The 19,506-nt window shown below is 36.1% G+C and overlaps 1 protein-coding gene across 8 annotated transcripts in view; it reads right to left on the reverse strand.

The window, feature by feature from the left end:
- KIAA0586 (KIAA0586 ortholog) overlaps nt 1-19,506 on the reverse strand; it is a 74,472-nt gene that overhangs the window by 37,594 nt on the left and 17,372 nt on the right. For 6 of the 8 annotated variants that reach the window (XM_057410667.1, XM_057410666.1, XM_057410664.1 and 3 more), the window contains 11 exons: nt 16,154-16,342; nt 15,102-15,289; nt 13,752-13,859; nt 12,225-12,305; nt 6,913-7,109; nt 6,609-6,727; nt 6,136-6,320; nt 3,300-3,459; nt 2,502-2,727; nt 1,750-1,997; nt 1,153-1,229 (listed from right to left, as the gene is read on the reverse strand). In XM_057410667.1, coding sequence (XP_057266650.1) covers nt 1,153-1,229; nt 1,750-1,997; nt 2,502-2,727; nt 3,300-3,459; nt 6,136-6,320; nt 6,609-6,727; nt 6,913-7,109; nt 12,225-12,305; nt 13,752-13,859; nt 15,102-15,289; nt 16,154-16,342 — 1,778 coding nt within the window. The remainder of the gene's footprint in view (nt 1-1,152; nt 1,230-1,749; nt 1,998-2,501; nt 2,728-3,299; nt 3,460-6,135; nt 6,321-6,608; nt 6,728-6,912; nt 7,110-12,224; nt 12,306-13,751; nt 13,860-15,101; nt 15,290-16,153; nt 16,343-19,506) is intronic. The other 2 variants (XM_057410665.1, XM_057410670.1) reach the window with 2 other exon arrangements.

The following is a 19,506-nucleotide window of genomic DNA, read 5'->3' on the forward strand; positions in this document are numbered from 1 at the left end:
GGTCGCTCGCAATGGTGGCACAACCCGCTGGTGTTCAAAATCAGTTTTGTATCACCTGTAAACTTGCTGCTGATGCAATCTGTCCCATCATGTAGGTCATTACTGAACATGTTAAACAGCACTGGTGCTAATATTGACCCCTAGCATACACTGCTAGTGACTGGCCTCCAGCTGGACTGTGTGCCACTGACCACAACCCCTTCAGCCCAGTGGCCCAGCCAATTTTCAATCCTAGGTCAAACCATTCCTTGAATTCACAGACATCCATGTGCTTATTGATGGTATGAGTGGAGATCAGAGGGGAAAGGAACACTACGGGTGTTGTGGGCAAAGTCTGCTTCAGAGCACCTGACCAATAAAAAGTAAGAGGAGGCTTTCTACAAAACATTAACAGGGGTCTGATGATTCCAAGTCTTCACCCTCGTGGCAGATCTCAACTATCTGAACATCTTCCAGAAGATAGGGAGGCCATCCTGAAGTTTTTAGAAATCCCTATGGAGTTACCTTCCAACCAATACTGTCCTAAAGAAAACAGTTTAGTTTAAATATGGTATTGCTCTACCTGATACTATTATTTACATGATAACTATGCCCGATAAGAGGCATTACACAGAGAGGGGAAGTCCAAGCATTTGAGGAAAAGGAAGAGTGTTAACAGAGAAAGCAAGTGGAGAATACCTTGACTTGGAAGGCTTTCAGGACAACGCACTAAAGCAAACATCAGGTAAGAAACTATACTGAAGTTTTAAGAAGCTTTACCTAACTCCAGCCTCAGCTAACGTACTGTAATAATTTAAGGACATAATTAATTAAAAGATGGCTCAAAGCTAAAAGAGTTCAGAGCATAAAGATATTCTGTTCTTTTTAAGATGTCTTAAAACTGAAAACAACAAAGAAATTAAAATGCATATTAGCTATCTCTCACCTACGTAAGTATATAAATAATTCAATTTTAAAAAAAAATATAATTAGTTTGCACATGTTTTTTTCCTTTGGAGCTCTGAAATTCAAACCTTCTTTGTAAGTGTACAGCTTAAAACCATAAATTCAAAAAGTTTGTAAAGTGAAAATGTTTAAAGCGCATCCAATTTATCAAGATACTTATGGTAGAACACCACACTAACTCCATTTTCTTGTAAAACATTTCCTTACCATTTCATTGGCATCTTGTAAAGTACTACTTAAGCTCTCAGCAAGGTTTGGAACACGCAATCCTCCTCCTCCTAAGGCTGAAAAATATTTTAAGTTACAAATGCTAAAAAACATGCAAGTTATATGAAAGAAAGCCAAGGCCACATTCCTAAATAATTGCCACATACTGCTTTTGTAAAGCTGGAAATTTCTACTGCCGGATGTGCATTACAAAGACATATTTTCAGCTTCCAAGAAAATTCTCTTATACCTTTCTTTCAATAAAAACTTAGTATTTAGTACCACATGGCACTAAGACAGCCCCAGTTATTGGTGCAAGACAGCCCCAATTATTTTCCAAATTGATCTTATGACAATAGGGCAGATTTAAACTTTTTGATTTTCATAATAAGCAGATGCATTTTGTTCAGAGACAAAAAAGAGAGACATGAGGTCTCTTAAATCCAAAACCATGAACTGAAAGTTAAGGACCAGATAATGCCTGCGGTTTTATCAGAAAATGTACGAAATGTAACTTCAGTAGACTGCAGAGATGTTTATAAAGAAAAAAAAATAGTTAATCCAAATTCTAATTTCCACATTTGTCTGCTTAGTTACCTCTTGCAGCCAGCACCTGTCCATAGCTGAAGAGTACCTCTCCTTCTGAAATGGGTCTGTCTGCAGTTTCAGTTTCCGTTTCCGTGAGCGTAAGGCTGCTTTCCTGTGTGGACTGCCCAGAACTAACTGTAGGCACAGGTGATGGAACCTGTGGATTGCAAGGAAGTGATTCAAAGGGCCTCGCTGACGACTGCTGAGCTGGTAAAATCAAGGCCTCTGGTTCCTCATCATTAGCCACTGACATCTCACTACAATGTAAGAATGTACATTATGAATACACCAAAATGCATTGAAAAAATATAGACAAAGGTCTTTAATCAATACTGAAAAATTAATTTGCAAGGGTTTTTTTTTTGTTAATTAAAGAGCACAGCATTTTACACAGTACAAGAATCAATATGGTTAAATAACACTGTTCATTAATTTCTGGTTATAACCAAAAATTACCATGTGTATTCCCACTCAAATAATATGAATATTTCATTGCCACTACATCTGTTACTGGCACATGTAACAATATGAATTTACTAGGTACAAAGTTCAGCAAGATGATGATTAACAACTGATAAATCCTTGACAAAGTTCCTGGTACCACATTTTTCTCCAAAATCAAAGAAAACAAAAAAAGAATCCATCAATGCTTCCTGATATACATTAAGCGTTTCTTTCCACTGACTTTTTGAGGATATATGTTTTGGGGGTTGGTTTTTTTTTTTCAGAAATGAGAAAACCATGCAGCCTGTTCAACTCACACAGCCTTAGGAGAGAATGGCTCTTCAGTTAAAGGACTGAGTTTCTCTTCTTCCAGAGGAAGTTCTGCATCATCCCATGGGTTTGCAGGCTTTGGACTTCCCAATTTTGCAGCTTTGAAGACCCATTCTGAGGCAGGAGGGCTTGGTGTGGTTGTTCTAGGTGGTGTATTGACAGGGGTAACCACAGGTGTGCCAACACAACTAGTGGTAGCTGGAATCTCAACTCCTGCACAGGTAAAGTCAGATTTCAGATCAGAAAGGAATGCAGGAACTAAATCTCAGGCAGAGAGCTAGTCAGTTTGCTTAAGCACTTGTTTTTGTGATACCTTTTGATAATTGTGAAGACTACATTAAGACTAGTTTAAGTAAGGTGTTGGCATCTGAAGGAGCTAGAATAAATCCTCAATTGCTTACTCCCCTTAATAAGGGAGACCGCTCTGTATTTTAAAAATTAAGCTGTTTTACTTGGGGAGTGTAAATTTGGCTTAATTAACATTAGAAATACGGGAAGGAGCAAAAGACAGCTATTTTTCTGATGTGAAAACTTGAGGAGGAGCTGGGAGGGCTGGAAATCACACACGATAGAATGTGCATTAAGTTTGAAAATAGAACTGTTACCAAATAAAAGATGTTTGCTTTTTATACAAATTAGCCCTCATTTTTTGTATTACATGAGTTCCCACTTGAATTATAGCCTCAAGAATATTACCGAGATGACATGTCTTTGAAGATTAAAATTAAAGGCAGTAGATTAAAGCATATTTGCAACTTCTAAACTTCAATTACTATTTTCACTACCTGTTTTTTTAATTTCTTCATGTTTGTGAACATCCCCATTCATTTCTGTAAAAGACAGAGAAGACTCTGGAGTTGTGACCGGAGGCAATTCTTTTTCTGAAGGTGGTGTTTGTGGTGGTGTGGCCTGGGGCACTGGTAATGGAGTAGGCACAAGAGATTCCTGAAGGGAAAAAAAATAATCTTAACCACAGTTATTATCTCAATGCAGAATTCCTATTCTTCAAGTATCCACAGAGACAGCTGAGAAAGAGAGAGAAAGGCAGAGAACAGGAACAGTTGTTGCTTAGATACATGCTTCATTGATCTAATTCCTCCATTTAAACATAAAGTGGCATCAGGCGGCATGCTTAGATTAAGTAATTATGCATCAGAATGATTACAGTTGGAAATCATTATATATAAAACAGACTATTTCAGTTGGAAGAGACCCACACCGATCACCTAGTCCAACTGCCTGGCCAATTCGGGGCTTACCAAGTTAAAGCATGGTATTAAGGGCATTGTCAAAACGCCTCAAGCTTTGACAGGTTTGGGGCATTGACCACTCTCTAGGAAGTCTGTTTCAGGATTTGACCACCCTCTCACTAAAGAAATGCTGAGAGAACTGGGTTTGTTCAGCATAGAGAATAGAAGGTTTAGGGGAGACCTTATCACCATGTTCCAGTATTTAAAAGGTGGCCCTGAAGATGATGGAAACACTTTTTACAAGGAGTCCTATGGAAAAGACAAGGTGCAATGGACACAAGTTATTGCTGTGGAGATTTGGCTGGACACTAGATAAATTTTTTTCACAATGAAAACAATCAGCCTTTGCAATAATCTTCCTAGGGAAGCGATGGATTCCCCAACACTCGACATTCTAAGATTCAGATGGACAGGGTGCTGGGCCATCTAGTCTAGGTCATGCTTTGTCTAGAAAGGTTGGACCAGATGATCCCTGATGCCCCTTCCAACCTGGTATTCAACGATTCTGTGACAATGTCCAGTCTAAATATTAATTATATGATTATACTAATTTTAATAAAGCATTTAATACCATGTTAAGCAAGAAAGTATTTCATTACACAGATAAAATTATCATACTGACTCCATTTTATGGTGTGAGAATCAACTAAAGAGAAGATACAAAGAAAGCAACAGCCAAAACAGTAAAGCATTAAAATAAGCATGTAATTGTGATGTTTCTAAAACAATGAAAGAGATGGAGACAAATGTGACAAGCAAGTATGATGGTTGTTGGTTAGCCTGCTATGAAGAAATATGTTGGACTTTTCCAGGGTCTTTCCAGCCCTGTTTTCTGTTCATAAAGAAAACAAGATAATGGGGCTAAAGGAAGGCTTCCAGGCTAGTTTCTGAATAATAAATCCTCAGACTGATTATTTTTAATAAAAACTCTTCTCAGAAGCGGGGCATGCTAAGTCATTTGGCAGTTCACACACAGCTGTGTGACACTGTGGACACTGAAGAACTCAGTAACTGGGCAGCTGAAGCTCTAGGTAAGAAACTTCACAGCAAGAAGGGGCAGATCAAGAATGCACAAACTACATACTTAAGAACTCAGCTGAGCAGAAGTGCAAAAAGGAGAACTAAGATACTAAGGAAACTACACCTTGCATACTACCTTATTATAAAATGTCTATTAGCATATTAGTGCTACCTGTGGTCAAGACGAATCTAAACTGGAAAACATAAAAGTGCTGCCCATCAGCAAGAGTTGAAAAATGGTACACATACAGATGATTGCTTTATTTGGCCTAATCAAAGGCCAAAAAGGACAAAACTAATCTCTTGAAGTGTGCAAATGAATATATATAGTAAGGAGAAACAACAATTTCAGCTTAAGATCACTTTGGTTTAAGCTGATACAGAAACAAGAAGGCTTAAGAGGGCCATCAGTAAATACAAAACGGTTATTAGAAGAGGCTTCTAAGTATCAGAACAAGATACAAAGAACAGTCTGCTTTAACATCACACGCTCCTCAATCTGTAATGGAGTGGGGAAGAGCTCTCTAGATGCAGGATGGCTGTATTTAAGCTTAGAGTACTAAAATATTACCTCTGACTACAGCAGGCACTAGGTAATATTTCAGTCTATATGCATTGTAGCAGAAAAGAATAATTGATCTCACTTTTGACAAAACTTTGAAGAGTTAGATTTTTAAGTGCAGCAATTTCCACATCCATCCCAAAGACATTATACAACACCAGATTGTCAACAGCCATGTTCTCAAAATAAGAGCCAGCTGTCATTTGATTATCAAAGCAACAGAGAAAATTATCCTGTATAACAGGAAGTTCTACTAATCATTTAAGCATTTACTGAGAACTACTGAACTGAAAACTTAGAAAGAATACTAATTTTACAGATATGAAAGAATGGCTGCAAGCCCACAAGACCAAAAATAATATCGCTCTATTTCTTCTTATATAAAGAAATTAATTTCTCCATATTTCATTTCTTCACAAGAAAGTAGCATAGCTATTTCTGTTGAAAGTAACATGAGCTATTTTTTGGCAACATGGAATTAAGTACCAAGTCTTTTCATTAGAAATCATAGTTGTGCTCAGCCTTAAAATAATTAAATAAATACAGCATACTGCATGAAGCACAAAGGAATTTTTTTTCCCCCCTTTTCAACACTTTTTAAAAGTGAAATAGGTTTAATCTTGTTGCTTGCTGGAGTACAATAAGGAATAATCAAAACATGCAAATCATGCACATTCAATTCATCAGTCTTTTTCCATCATTTTTGTCTTGCACAGTTGAACCATCATGCCACAAAGAAATTATCACTTACAACTTCAATAGGAAAGCTTAAGTAAATGGGACTCTTACCATCATAACCATTGTACTTGGAAGAACATTTGCAGCAGGAACTGCTTCCTGAGCCTGCCTGTTTCCCAGCATGGTTGCAATAGTTTCACTGAGGGCTTCATTTACAAAATGACTTATCATTTCTGAGTCCACAGGCATGCCAGCATTGATGAAGAGCTGAAATCCTCCACCACCTGCAACTTCAACTGAAAACATAAAACACACATCCAGATCCCACTTCTTAAAATGTATGTACTGCACTACAGCCACTCATTTCCTTCTCCATGAACTTTTAAACATTCCTTTGCAAAAAGTGATTTTTTATTTTACAGATAGGTAAACAACAGTAGCAGAGCAACTCAGGATCGTAAAAGAAGGCAGCAGCACAGGACAGTGACATCAGGGGAGAAATGCATTTATCTGTATTATCAGACATTTATGTAAGGGAGGTAATTTTTTACATACCTATTAAGAGAATAATAACTCTTACTTACCAATATCAGATGTTACAGCGTCACTGTCTTCACTCTCTGAGGTGCTAACAGTGGGCATGGTTTCTTTCTGCACTGGGTACATCCCACTGATAACTCTTGCCATTATTTCTTGTTCCACCCTAGCAAAATAAAACCTATTTAACTATCAGCATACACTGAGACACCTAGAAGCACATAAAAGATCATTCTTGACATTAAATGCAAGGTAACTCAAAAGAAAAAGGAAGGAAGGTGATGAGAATAAAGGGAAGGTATTTATATGGAGTCATTTCTTCTCTTGTAACTCTGTTGTATTGCAACTCACCAATTTGTCAACCTGTTTTCTATAGTTTCTCTCCTTTGAATCAGTTCATCCAAAACATCAGTAGACTGCTGAGGAGCAGAAACCACCGGAGGAAACAAAGGACCATTGTATTTTGGTGAGGTAACTTTAAACTGTCCACTAAGCTCCAGAAGAGGCTCACAGAACTCTGGAATTTCATTCCTCTCCTCCTCATGATCCTAATAAATAAGTAGTAAATTAAGTTATGGTGGGTTTCTGGAAGGCAATGTCATTAAGGTAACCATGAGACTTTTTTCTTTAAGAAACATTTGTAGATGTGTTACAGCATATAAACCACATTCTCCCTTCTTAGTATGTTGTACGTAACTGACGCAATTCTAAACTTAGCAAATCATAAATCTGTAGAGGCATAAAGGTATAGAAACTGCTAAGTAAAACATGATTTGGCTCATGTTTCCTGCCTGTTCTGCACAGGGCAGGGAGCCAATGGTAATGTTAATACTTGAGAAATTTACTTGTGACATAAGTCAGGTTTCTTTAATATGTCTACTCCAGAAATGCTCCTCCTTTAACCAAAAAAGTTTAGAAAACTTTCGATAGTTACTTGTTGGGTTCTTTCCCTTTTTTCTTTTTTTTTGGTTGGTTTTTGTTTGGTCTTGTTGAGCTTTGTTTTTTTTTTGGAAATTAAAATTTTACTTTAAAGTCTCCTGTTTGAAAAGATACATTCCCCAAAGTAAACGAGCATGTAGTCTACTACTCTAATAAAGTTGCCAGCACTGAAGACTAAATCATAATTTACACGCGTTACATGTATGGTTATACTCCCATCAATTTCGGTTCCTGAAAGTTAAAAAGTATTTCTGGGTAATCAATTCACAAGATCCTCACAGACACATTGAATTTAATGTGCTATTTCTTAAAAGTTACAGAAGTTACTTGTGCATTACGTCTGACTATTTCCAAAGATGCCACCCTCCTTTTCCCCTCTAAGCACATACACAGCAGTCACCAACCCATCATATCATAATGTAACACTTTAGAATGTCTCCTGATGCATGAGAACCTGCATCTTTCACCCACAGTATTAAAAACAAATGTCTCCAATAGCAGTCTGATTCACCAAGAAGAAAACTTGGCATTCCAGGAAGAGATGAAGAGCTAAGCCCTAAATTATCAGTGAGAAGTATGTGACATTGCATAGAAGAGCTCACTGTAAATCTACATTTACTAAGATTAATCTCCAGCACAGTGAAAGGAGAAAAAAAAGTCTTATTTTCCCTTATCCAAATTAAATTTACTTTTAACCCATAAAATAAACAAAAAACCCAACACTATATATTTTCTATGAGTAAAACAACAAATCACTAAAAACAGAAAGAAGGAAAAAATTTAAAAAAGTAACATTTTGTCTCCTTCCCCACACCAGAATTCATATTTCTCTCCTTCCTCAATATACTTTAAAACTGAAAAGTCAGATAGGCCCAGGATGGGTTTTACAACAAACTGCTATTGGGGAGCAGGATCTTTCTGTATCTTTAAATAGTAATAATTCTTCAAAGAAAAGCTGCAACTTACAAAGCAGGAAAAACAGAATATGTATAAATGGGTGACAAATTAAGATCTCTAAACCATTCTAGGCATAGAAATAAGAAAGTTAAATGCAGAACAACACTGCATGCCTTGCAAGCTGATAAGCATTCTGCTAGGATATATGTATTCATAACCATAATTCGTTCTGACAGCAAATGTAAAGATGTCTTTGTCCAGTATTTCATTATGCATTTTCTTCAGACTGCATTACTCCATAAATTTCCTTTGATGTTGCCTATTTAATACTTGTGAAAGTATGCAAAATACAAACATATGGATTAAATAAACAAAGTACACACAATAAGTCTTGCATTTAGTAACTTCTGACAAACTTTTTGCAGTTCTTTTGCATTTCTGAACTTTGTGCAAAAATATTTCTATTTAATAGTGCACAAATCCAAAAGAAAATTGTATTCATTTGGGCTTGATATATTATCTCTGCTGAAATAAAGAAGTATTTAATTATACAGATTGAACTTGCACATATATCACCTTGTAGACCAATCCTGAATAATCTGCACTCAGTTCTCTATTCTGCCTCCCTGGAGACTGTTGAAAATATCTATCATGACTCTGTATCAAAATACAGCATAAATTAGAAAGCCTTTCAGAAATTATCTGAATATTAACAGTACTTTATAATGTATCAAGCCAAAATTTTATTTCCCAAATTACATTCAGATAATTAAAGAAGGTTTGAAATTATTAGGTGCTATAGATTAAGTTTGTTCCACTAGCAAAGCATCTGTACGCATCTTTATAAGAGCCATCCAAAATTTACTGATGGCTTTCTTCTTGACAGATTTCTAAAGTAATTTTTACAAGCAAGGTCAGGGTGGCATGTGCCACCTGTCATCTTTTGTCTGAAGAATTAGACATGTAAAAAACCTACTGCTCCCAAGAACATCTACAGGAAACCAGGGTTAAGGAAAATGTTTACTCTGATCTCCACAGGTTATATATTTGCAGTGGTATTCAAAACAGAGGCAAAAATTCAGAGAAACACATGCCCACCTTGTGATTAGGGCATGTTCAGAGAGATCAAAAAGTCTCTAATCTTAAATCCTAGTACACTTGCTAAAGGTACTATATAATTTGGCTGCCTGTAAAAGTTGGAAAGTAGACTCAGTAACTCTGTCTGTTCTGGGCTAATGTTAGCTGAGCAAGTTCCTCAGCCTGGAATAAGGCAGGATCCTTGCAAGGGCTGACCATAGGAAACCTTTTCTCTACAGAAAGCCTGAACCTACTTTTTTGATCAAAAATGAAGAGGTGTGTAAATCAAAGCTCTAACAGCTTTTCCTGCATTAGTCTACACGTAAATTATCTTATTCTGCAGTAAGAGCATGTTATTCAACTACTTCGGAAGGTGAAGCTCTGGGTCTTTAAACATCGGACATCAACGTTGCAATGGGAGAACAAGGCACATTGCCTTTTCCCATGGTAGCAGTTGTGTTTTACAGGTGGGGGCACATTACATTAGTCCTCAAAACTGTTAAAACAAATCAGTGCTAGGTTATATGATTAAAAGTTTGTCTCCATCTACAAAAACGAGCACAAAGGAAAGACAGCGGGTGAGAAAATCATCTAATATGGCAACCGAGCCCCTCAACATGACTACTCCATGCAAGAGAGGGCTCAGCCCTGATGTCCAGGAGTGAAACCATACAAGATGAGCCCATGGAAAAACTTTCCATAGAACCTTTCTTCAGGTTAGGCAGGTGCATTTGGATGAGGTGATGACATGATGACTTATTATGGAATGCAGGGAAGAGTACAACACTTTTTACGTAGTTTTATGGGGCAGAGTCAGAGGTGTGAAAAGGCCATGGAGGGTGAGGCAAAAACAGAAAGAGAAGAGAGGGAAATAAAAAAAAAAAAGAGGAAAAAACCCAGAAGAGAAGGGAGGGAAAAAGGAATGGAAGGAGGGAAGCAGGGAAAAGAAAGGATATTTCACACAAATACTTATCTTCTTCAGTTCTAACAGAATTAAGTTTTCATAATAAAAGGGACATGGGGGAAAGACAACAATAATCTGTTTTCCTGTATAGCACTGTAAGCACATTTTTTCATGAATCCCAAACCTCTTTTATAACAAGAACTTTGCTTTCTTTTGATGTCTTAAATAACCCTGTCACTCCAGAGGCTGATTTTATGCTTCCTCATTGTGTTTGCCTTGCACATTTTTAAGAATGTTGTCTGTGTGGACGTAGGTCAAACATATGTTTCACTTGGAACATTTTTTTGTTATTGTGGTTAAAATATATCCCATCGCCAAAAATAAAAGATAAAAGCAATCCAGGAGAAAAATGGAAAAAAGGTGAATAACAATTATTCACATACACAAATTTAACACTGCAGCATTTTTTTTCTTCGTTCATAAACCAGTTCCTTAGGTAGCTTTTCTAGTTTTATAAAATAAAGGGGGTTTGTGCAAACAAAAATGTTGTTTGAATAGGTTTAACTTCTCCCCTCTAATAACATAAGATAATTTTGAAACTAAAAATTAACAAAGCATTTTCCCACTTTTGCTAGGTAAGCCACCCCTTTAGGACTGTTCTAAGTAACTGGTAATGTTAAACGATTAATTAATTTTAGAAATAAATCTACCATACTGACCTGTAGGCTACAGAATTAATATTTGATGTACACTCTGATCCTGGGATTAGGAGCATATCAAGCAGGTTAGAATACATTTTTTGGGGTAGATTTTGATATGCACACAGCAAGTCTAGCTCACTGGAGAGAAGCTTGAGGAAAAAGCACTTCAACAGAAATACTAGCCAGCAACAGCAATTTCAAGCTCCTGTCATTTACTGAATGCTAAATGCAGCGGGAGGTGGAAGCTGCCATCTTCCATAGAAGCAAGATACTCCATAACAGCTGTGTGGCAGCAGCTTGCTCCCTGCAGTGGCAGCCTTCCCAGCTATCACCAAGTTTCTCCTTCTGCTCTTGATATGGAGAAGTGAAATTCAGGCTGGTTCACCAATTTTAAGAGCTTTATCAGCCCCTACTCTAACAAGAGGCCAACTAACTAACAAATAAGTAAATAAATAAAGGGGCTTGCTAAAACTTAAACTGAAAAGAGTTAATTCAAATAAACCTATGTTATCATAATCCAGGAACAACATTGTTAAACATGTACAGACACCTTAACAAGACATGCAGCAAAACAAAGATTTTGTAAACTCTTAATGGGATCCATGAGATGAGCAGTAGACGTTGTACACATAAACTCACATACATTGCTTGTCTTTTTCTTTTAAAGTTACATAATGTTTGACCAAAATGAAGTGATACGCTAAAGCATTTCAGGAACTCAAAAGTATATGATAATTGCTCTATACCAAAATTTTCTAAAAGTAAACACTCAGAAAACACATTTTAAAATATAGATCACTTACTTCAAACCTGTAAGAACATCTAATATACATATTACATTTAGAGTTGGAAATTGGGAAATCTATGTTTTATAATCACTGTTGATTTTAGAGAACTACTTTTATTTCTAGTGCATTCTAATACAACCAAAATAAAGCTATTTTTTTAAAAAAAGGTTCTTTACTAAACACACTAATTTCTAATATTGTTTCTATCACTGTAAACAGCTCAGTATTTCTCACAATGTGTATTTTTAAAGTTGCTACTAAAACTAATTTTCTACATTGCATTTTCAGTTATGATAGAATAATACAAAACAAATATAAGAACATTTAAAAGAAAAGGACCATTGCAATGTTAGTTACCTGTGTGACATGAGTAACATCAACAATATTAGTTCCTGGAAACTTTGCATCTTCTTCCTCACTATGTATATCTTCTGGAGTCTTATAAAGACAGATAGGAAGTGTTAGCTGTTTCATACAGGGTGAAAAAATGCATTAGCCTAAGAACTTCATTACAAGAATGCGATTAAATCACCACTCACTGTCAGTAGCCTGAATCCAGAAAAAATGCATTATCCACCTTAAAAGGTAAGATTAATTTCTTTGCACAGCATAAAGAGAGATTATTAGAACTTTTTCTTGTATGATGACAACTAAAACCTGCTGTTACCGAATCTAATGAATGTGAACATCAAAAGTTCTAGGCAGTATCATTAATTTTGGGGGAAAAAAAAACCAAAAACCAAAATAACAAACCCAAACCAAAAAAACAGTAAGACAAAATATTGTAAAACTAACTATTCTATGATTCTAAAACATAGCACACAAGACTATAAAAGTGTCTTAAGCAATTCACATATGTGTGATCATAGAATCATTGGATGGTTAGGGATGGAAAAGACTTTAAAATCGACTAGTTCCAACCACCTGCTATGGGCAAGGACATCTCACACTAGACCAGGACTACATGTTGCTCAGGTCTCTGTCCAACCTGGCCTTGAACACTGCCAGGGATGGAGCATTTACCACTTCTTTGAGCAACCTGTTCCAGTGCCTCACACTCTAAAAGAGGGAAAAGAAACATTTATAGAGTGTCATTTAATAAAATCAATTTTAAATAATAATAGCTATTTTAGTCCATGGTGTATGTCTTACTCGGAGAATACCTTGACCACAAGACTCTGGAGGACTTAACTCCTGAAGTCAGAATAGCAGCTAATACACAGGGAAAACAGAAGGTAAAATAACTACACAAAAATAAATCACACCATGCCTTCACGCTGTCCGGTCTGTGCAATGCACAAGACAGAAGTCCACTGGAAGAAACAGTATGCCAACACGTGCCCTAGTTTACAACCTTATTCTTTAGCATGCAGCAGTTAACCTTTCAGCTGCAAAAAGCCCTTTCATTACTGCTTAGGTTAGATTAAAAATACGTTAGAAAAATTATATAAAAAGAGAACAAAGTAGACTGGCCAGCTCCACATACAACAGCCTGCCAGTAAATAGGCTACGCATACGTGCCACTAACCACTGAAGTACAGCTAGGGAGCAGACAGAGAGAGAAAGAACATTCTCAGTTTTTATGCCAGAACACTGAAGCCAGTATAAATAAGACAGACATTGGGCAATGAAGCATTATAACTCTTAACAGGACAGAGAAATGCTGGTTTTATTAGAGTTTTGCTATGGTGAATATTTAATCTTGGAAGACCAGTGTCTAGCTGCAATTTTTCATTTTATCAAACAAATACTTTATATTACCAATTCCTCAGAAAAATTACTTCATTTTTGCTGGAACTGTCAAATTTCTCCAAATCGAACAGAATAATGAGATAATATATTTTTAACAAATTTGAATTCACAGACATTTAGACCAATCAATACCTGTATTACAGTATCAACAGGAGGAAGTGCGGGTTCGGAGCCTGGAAGAACGTGGTTTATACTCACACTGTCACTTGAAATACTGTCAATATCTACATTTGGTAACACCTAGAACAAAATAAAGCATCACTCTGAAAATCTATGTATTAGCTCAGCTACTATCATTGAACTTTTTAGGTTCTCTCTTCGACTTGCTACTGAGCCACTAATCTTCAGTGACCTCTGTTTCTCATACCTGTATCTGGTAATAACTTGGTTCTGAAAAACAAAATCTGTAACATACAAAAACTACCCTTAGAAATATTAATCTCTTTTCTTGCAGTACCTCATTCCTCTTGTTCCTTAATTCCCTGACACTTTGTCTCACACGTGACAAAAGGTGAACATATCTATAACTATTTATATAGGAGACGTGTGTTTGACTACCAATTCGTTTATACTATGTTGGCCTACATGCCACTATGTAGGCTGGTTATTGGATTTACATTGTCATACATCTGGTATAGTAAAATAAAGGGATAATTATATTAGAATATAATTTGTAACAAAGGTATGTCCATTACAGCATAAAAATATGTTCTTGTTTTTTTTAAACAAAGATTTAAATGCCTGCTTAATTCTGGGGAGGGGGGAAGGACCTTAAACATTTAAGAACTGTGTGAAATAAGAGGAAAATGCATGTGGGTGGAATACAGTGATACTACAGAAAAAACACTACGTATCTTTAACTGAATTCCATGAATCAAAAATAATGAATATGAAAGAAACATTATCTTCCCTGACAGCAGACATGCCAAAAATTAACAACCAACCAAAAAAAGACAAAACCAAACCAAACCAAACCCACAAACCAAACCCGCAAAATTAAAAACACCAAACCCACTAGGTAAGGACTGCAATCGTTGATTCATCAGGAGTGAAATCCTTGGGTTGCCTATCATGCTTGAAACAGAAATCTTAAAGGCTAAAGCAGTCATCCAAGAAAACTGATATTTACATTAATACTTCTTTTATTCCAAATTTGTTCTGACTCAAAAATTTTATTTAAAAAAAAAAATAATATTTGAAAATGTGACAGAGACCTATTCTACAGACACACTGCACAAGCGACATACACAAGAAATAGTTTGCTCTTTTGGTCAAATAATAAAGATAATTGTTAAAATAAGAATAAAAACACTAGCATAGCATGACAACTTCTTGGTCCCTCCATGCTGTATATTTCTAACACTTACTGAAAACCACCTACTGATATCAATGTCAGTTACTGATAGATGAGACTATCTTTAGTTAGCATTTATTAAAATAAAATAGACCCAAAATCAAATCATCATCACTCTTGATATGTACCTGCACAGACAACTGAGGTGGATCCTTTTTCTCTGATTTCATCTCTATTACAGCTATGTTTGTTTTTTTTATTTCAACTGATGGTTTTGGTGGCACTTCAGGAATAGAGGTTGTAACTGTAACAGGGTGTGGTTTACCTATAACAACTCCAGCAGGCAGCAGTGAGACATTGTTAATTTGTGTTTGACCTAAAGAAAGACATATATAAATCTCAAAAGCCAGTAAATTAATAAATTAATGAAAAATTAAATCCAGGGTGTCTGTGTTTCACATAAGACAGACTGAGATCTCATGCACAATTACAGACCAATTAAAAAGTCCCCTATTGACACTACCCAGACTATAGTCCTTCACTAGGTAACCTTAAGGTGTTCCCAGCAGAAACTGAAAAACTCAACCCTGCCATTTTTAAAAATTACTCACATTTCTTGACTACGATGACACCTACTGCTGAAAACAAGAATAACTACATTGTGGTGGTCAAAAACTACATACCATGCTTCCCTCGACTCACATACTCTTAATCACATTCAAAATACAACTACACTTCATATAGCATCCCACAATTTTTTGCTTGAGATACCCTTTTAAAAAAATCATCATCTTTAAATGCCAATATAATACTCACTCTTCCCCAAACAAGGCCTACATAAAAATTCCATTAAAGATCCAAAAATACAGAAGCAGTGAGAACCCTACTGAAATTACTGGACCAATGTCATCATAAATGTTGACTCTAAGGGCCAATGATTCAGTTTCTGCTTACATGGATACCAAACTTGAAGCCAGAACAAGAAGCATAGAAATGTAAAGTGAACCAAAGAAAGTAGATACAGCTAAGCAAATAATTGCTCTGCCAGGTGCTGCCAAACACACAGCATGAAGAATGAGGAGAACCAGAACATTTTAAACTGTCCCCCCATGTGGATTTCCCATAAGAGCAGCTGCAAATCTCATGGCCAAATCACCGACTTAAGATGACATAAGTTTTATTCCCATGAAGCTGCAGTAATTAACCTTCACACATCCTTCTATGCTTTATTTGCGCCTACCTAGTGGAATAGCCATAGGAATTAGGTGACCTTCAACTGGACCACAGATGGAAGGCACATCTCGACTTGGACTGAAAAGATACTGATTTCCTTGAGCTAGTGCATACAAAGGATGCTGCTTCCCAGGGCTGGTTACCACCTTCTGCATGCGAGAACAAGTCTGTGTTCTTGCCGACTTTACCTTTGTACCTAAAACAAGAGCAGATAAACTGCATGTCATCAACACCTGTATAAAACCAGTAACATCGTACTCTACTAATTTAAGCCCTTCTCCTGAAACAATTACCAGGTTTTTGCTGTGGTATGGAAAGAACAAGGGAGAGACACAGGAAAGGCAGAATCTAAAAGTGCTAAGTTAGATGTCTCAGTATTGATAGCAATGAAGGAGTTAAAATTACAAATACTGAGCATCTGAATGTAGGAAATGAAGGCACAGAAACGTGAAGAAAAGGACATGAGGATGGTAGTAGGTTGGAATGAACCATGTGACTCAGCAGATAAGAAGTAACCCATGATTTAGGTTTGAAATACAGCATTAGAAGAACATGCAAGCCTGGCATAAAAAATAGACAGTATACAGGATATAGCCAAACTTTCATCTGTTGTTTCTTCTGATTAACTGCCTCAATTTTATAAAAATGTACTTTGTCTCCAGCCACAAGATTGACAGGTACACAAAGGAATAGGAATAATCTACAAATTCCTGGTTTGACAACTCACTGCTACTGGAAAATAAAGCCGTAACTAATATCTGTAAGTCTTGACTTACAACATCGAGAAAGCACTGACTTTTTGGTCCAATTTTGAAAATGTATTGCTAACTAGCTACCCAGAACTAATTTGTATGTAACAATGCCTAAACATATAGCAGAGAACATTACTTCAATACTGCATTTCTCACTGTACAGTCATGCAAGGTCTTACTCAACCTTTGAAAGTCAGTTCTTTGAAAAAGTAGATATTAAGGAAATCATCAACTTTAACCTAAATGCTCAAAACGTCACCCAAAAAGGAGTCAACATATTGCAAGTCAAACAAAACCACTTCTACTTCTATTTTTCAGGCATTAGGAAAATAACTCTGGAGTGAATAACACTGCTAACCAACTCAATTTCTTCATTACAGCTGAAAAATGTCATCTTACTCCTCTGTTGTTTCTAATCATCATTCTTCCTGTATTAATGGCCAGTTAACACATCTTAACAAGCACTTTTTAGTGTTCACATTTAATAGCTTCCTAATTAATTGAAGAATAAAGGTAAATTATTATAAAAGTAAAGGATGATAAAGATTGATAATGTAACTTTTAACAAATGCAAATAAACAAGTAAGGCAATTCACTCTAGGAGTTGTATTTTCATACACACAAGTTTTGAATTATAATGCAAGAAATAAGAACAGCAAGTCATAACTCCTCAGTGAGTAAATACAGGTCAGAAAGAAGCATTTCTGAAAAAGGCTTTAAGTCACATTGGATAAGCAATGCAATGATAAATCATAATACAATGCTGTGGTTAGTGGGATAAATGTAATCCTCAGATGTCTCAACAGGATGTCAGTGAGGTAGAGCATGACAAGACCTCCATATATGATAACAGTTGCAGCCAGTACTAATTCCATATCTCCATAAATATTAAAATAGATTGGACATTAAAAGTCCTTTTTTAAGTAAAATCCCCTGGAAACTGAAGCAGCTGTAAACTGAAACAAAAACCTTGGTATAAATCAGATACTAAATTTGAGATGTCCCATTTACTTCTGAACCATAATGTACCTAGCCATGGGAAGAAGCAATTAAGGACAGAATCTCTGACTTCCTTAAATGATGAGCATGTGCCTTTCTGCAAAGCATCGGTTAGCCAGAAAAAAAAACTGGGTTTTTTTAGTCAAAGACAAATTACCAGGCTCAGTAACAAACATATACAGTTCAGTGGCTTGTGATTTAGAAGAGGTCATGCTACATGATCTAGCAGTCCCCCCTAGCCTTGAACTTTTTTAGTAAAAGCAGGAATTTGCAACATATCTGTAATACCACCAACTTGTAAAAACAAGGTTCTCACAGTTAAGAATGATTAAGTACTGTATACACACAGCACCTCATTTTAATTGCTTTCAACTTTTTGGTTTATTTGCACTGGGCAGAAACTAGACATTTAATTAAATTTAGCTTTAAAAACCTAGTGTTTTACATATATTTATCAGTTCAAATTATGCAAGAAAACAACTCCAACTTTTTTTGAAATGCCCTCTTACTCATAAAAGTGTTAGTTGGCTTTTTTTCCTTACTTGCCATAAGAAACCATGCATTAGTCACTACAGTTTATTTGCAAAGAAAATGGTTGAGAGAGTTATAAAATGACTGAAAAGAGACTCTCCAGATGGCCATTTCAGTCTTAAATAAACATCCTTATTCTAACACTAATTTAAAACAAGCTCAGTGGACTGTTTTAACAAAATGGAGTAATTTAATAAGTCTGGATTTTCCAGCCAATCAATCCCAAAGCCAACAGCTTCCAATAATTTTTAAGCCTTTATCACCTGGTACATCAAGGCCAGGAAGGGAATCTGTGGGTGCACATCAGTGAAGGAAAGAACTAACCATGCTTAATGCTAGCAAGATCTCTTTCTTTCTTAAGAACCTGGTGCTTCAAAGTGGCTCATTTATCTTTGTTTCATTTTATTTATTCTCCTATTACAGCAGAGTACAGATCTGTTTCTAATTTTATTATTTATACTTTCCTGCCATAACATCATCTTTCAGAATAGCAGCCCTCAAAAGCATTTAACTACTTTGCCTTCATGAGACCTATGCGAAACACAGAAGTGTTACTTTCTCATTTTATTGGCAAGATGTAAGAAAGCACAAAAATAAAGCAGTTTAACCTACTGTCTCATTAGAATAGTTAAAGACAAGTAACCCAAGTATCAAAGACCTCAGTCTTAAAGCCATTAAAGTCAAAAAACTTGGAAATAGAACACACAGTCACCGCAGTGTTGTTTTAAGTGACATACAAAAAAATTCCATATTCTTCTTTTCTTCCCTTAGATAACAATACAGCATTATTTTATTTACTGTCATGACAGAGACAAAACCACAACTTTCCATAACTGCAGTGATGTGAAACAGAGAACAAATTTTATGGCAGCTCTATTATTGCCAGCACACGTTACTGTACTGCTGTAGTATGACTTAATGACTTGGAAACGAACCACTCTGGGTAAAGGCTATCCAGAGTTCATTCTGGTTTCAAGAAAATGGCTTTTAAACTGTATTTGTCACATGCAGGAGTTCTGGAAGATAGAATGCAGCATGGATCCGGTACACAGTCTTCTCTTTCATTTCTAATTTGCCT

Source organism: Pezoporus wallicus, unplaced genomic scaffold, assembly GCF_028554395.1.
Source record: "Pezoporus wallicus isolate ANWC-B61680 ecotype Strahan unplaced genomic scaffold, APGP_CSIRO_Pwel_v1 contig_8831, whole genome shotgun sequence".
NCBI lineage: Eukaryota > Metazoa > Chordata > Aves > Psittaciformes > Psittacidae > Pezoporus > Pezoporus wallicus.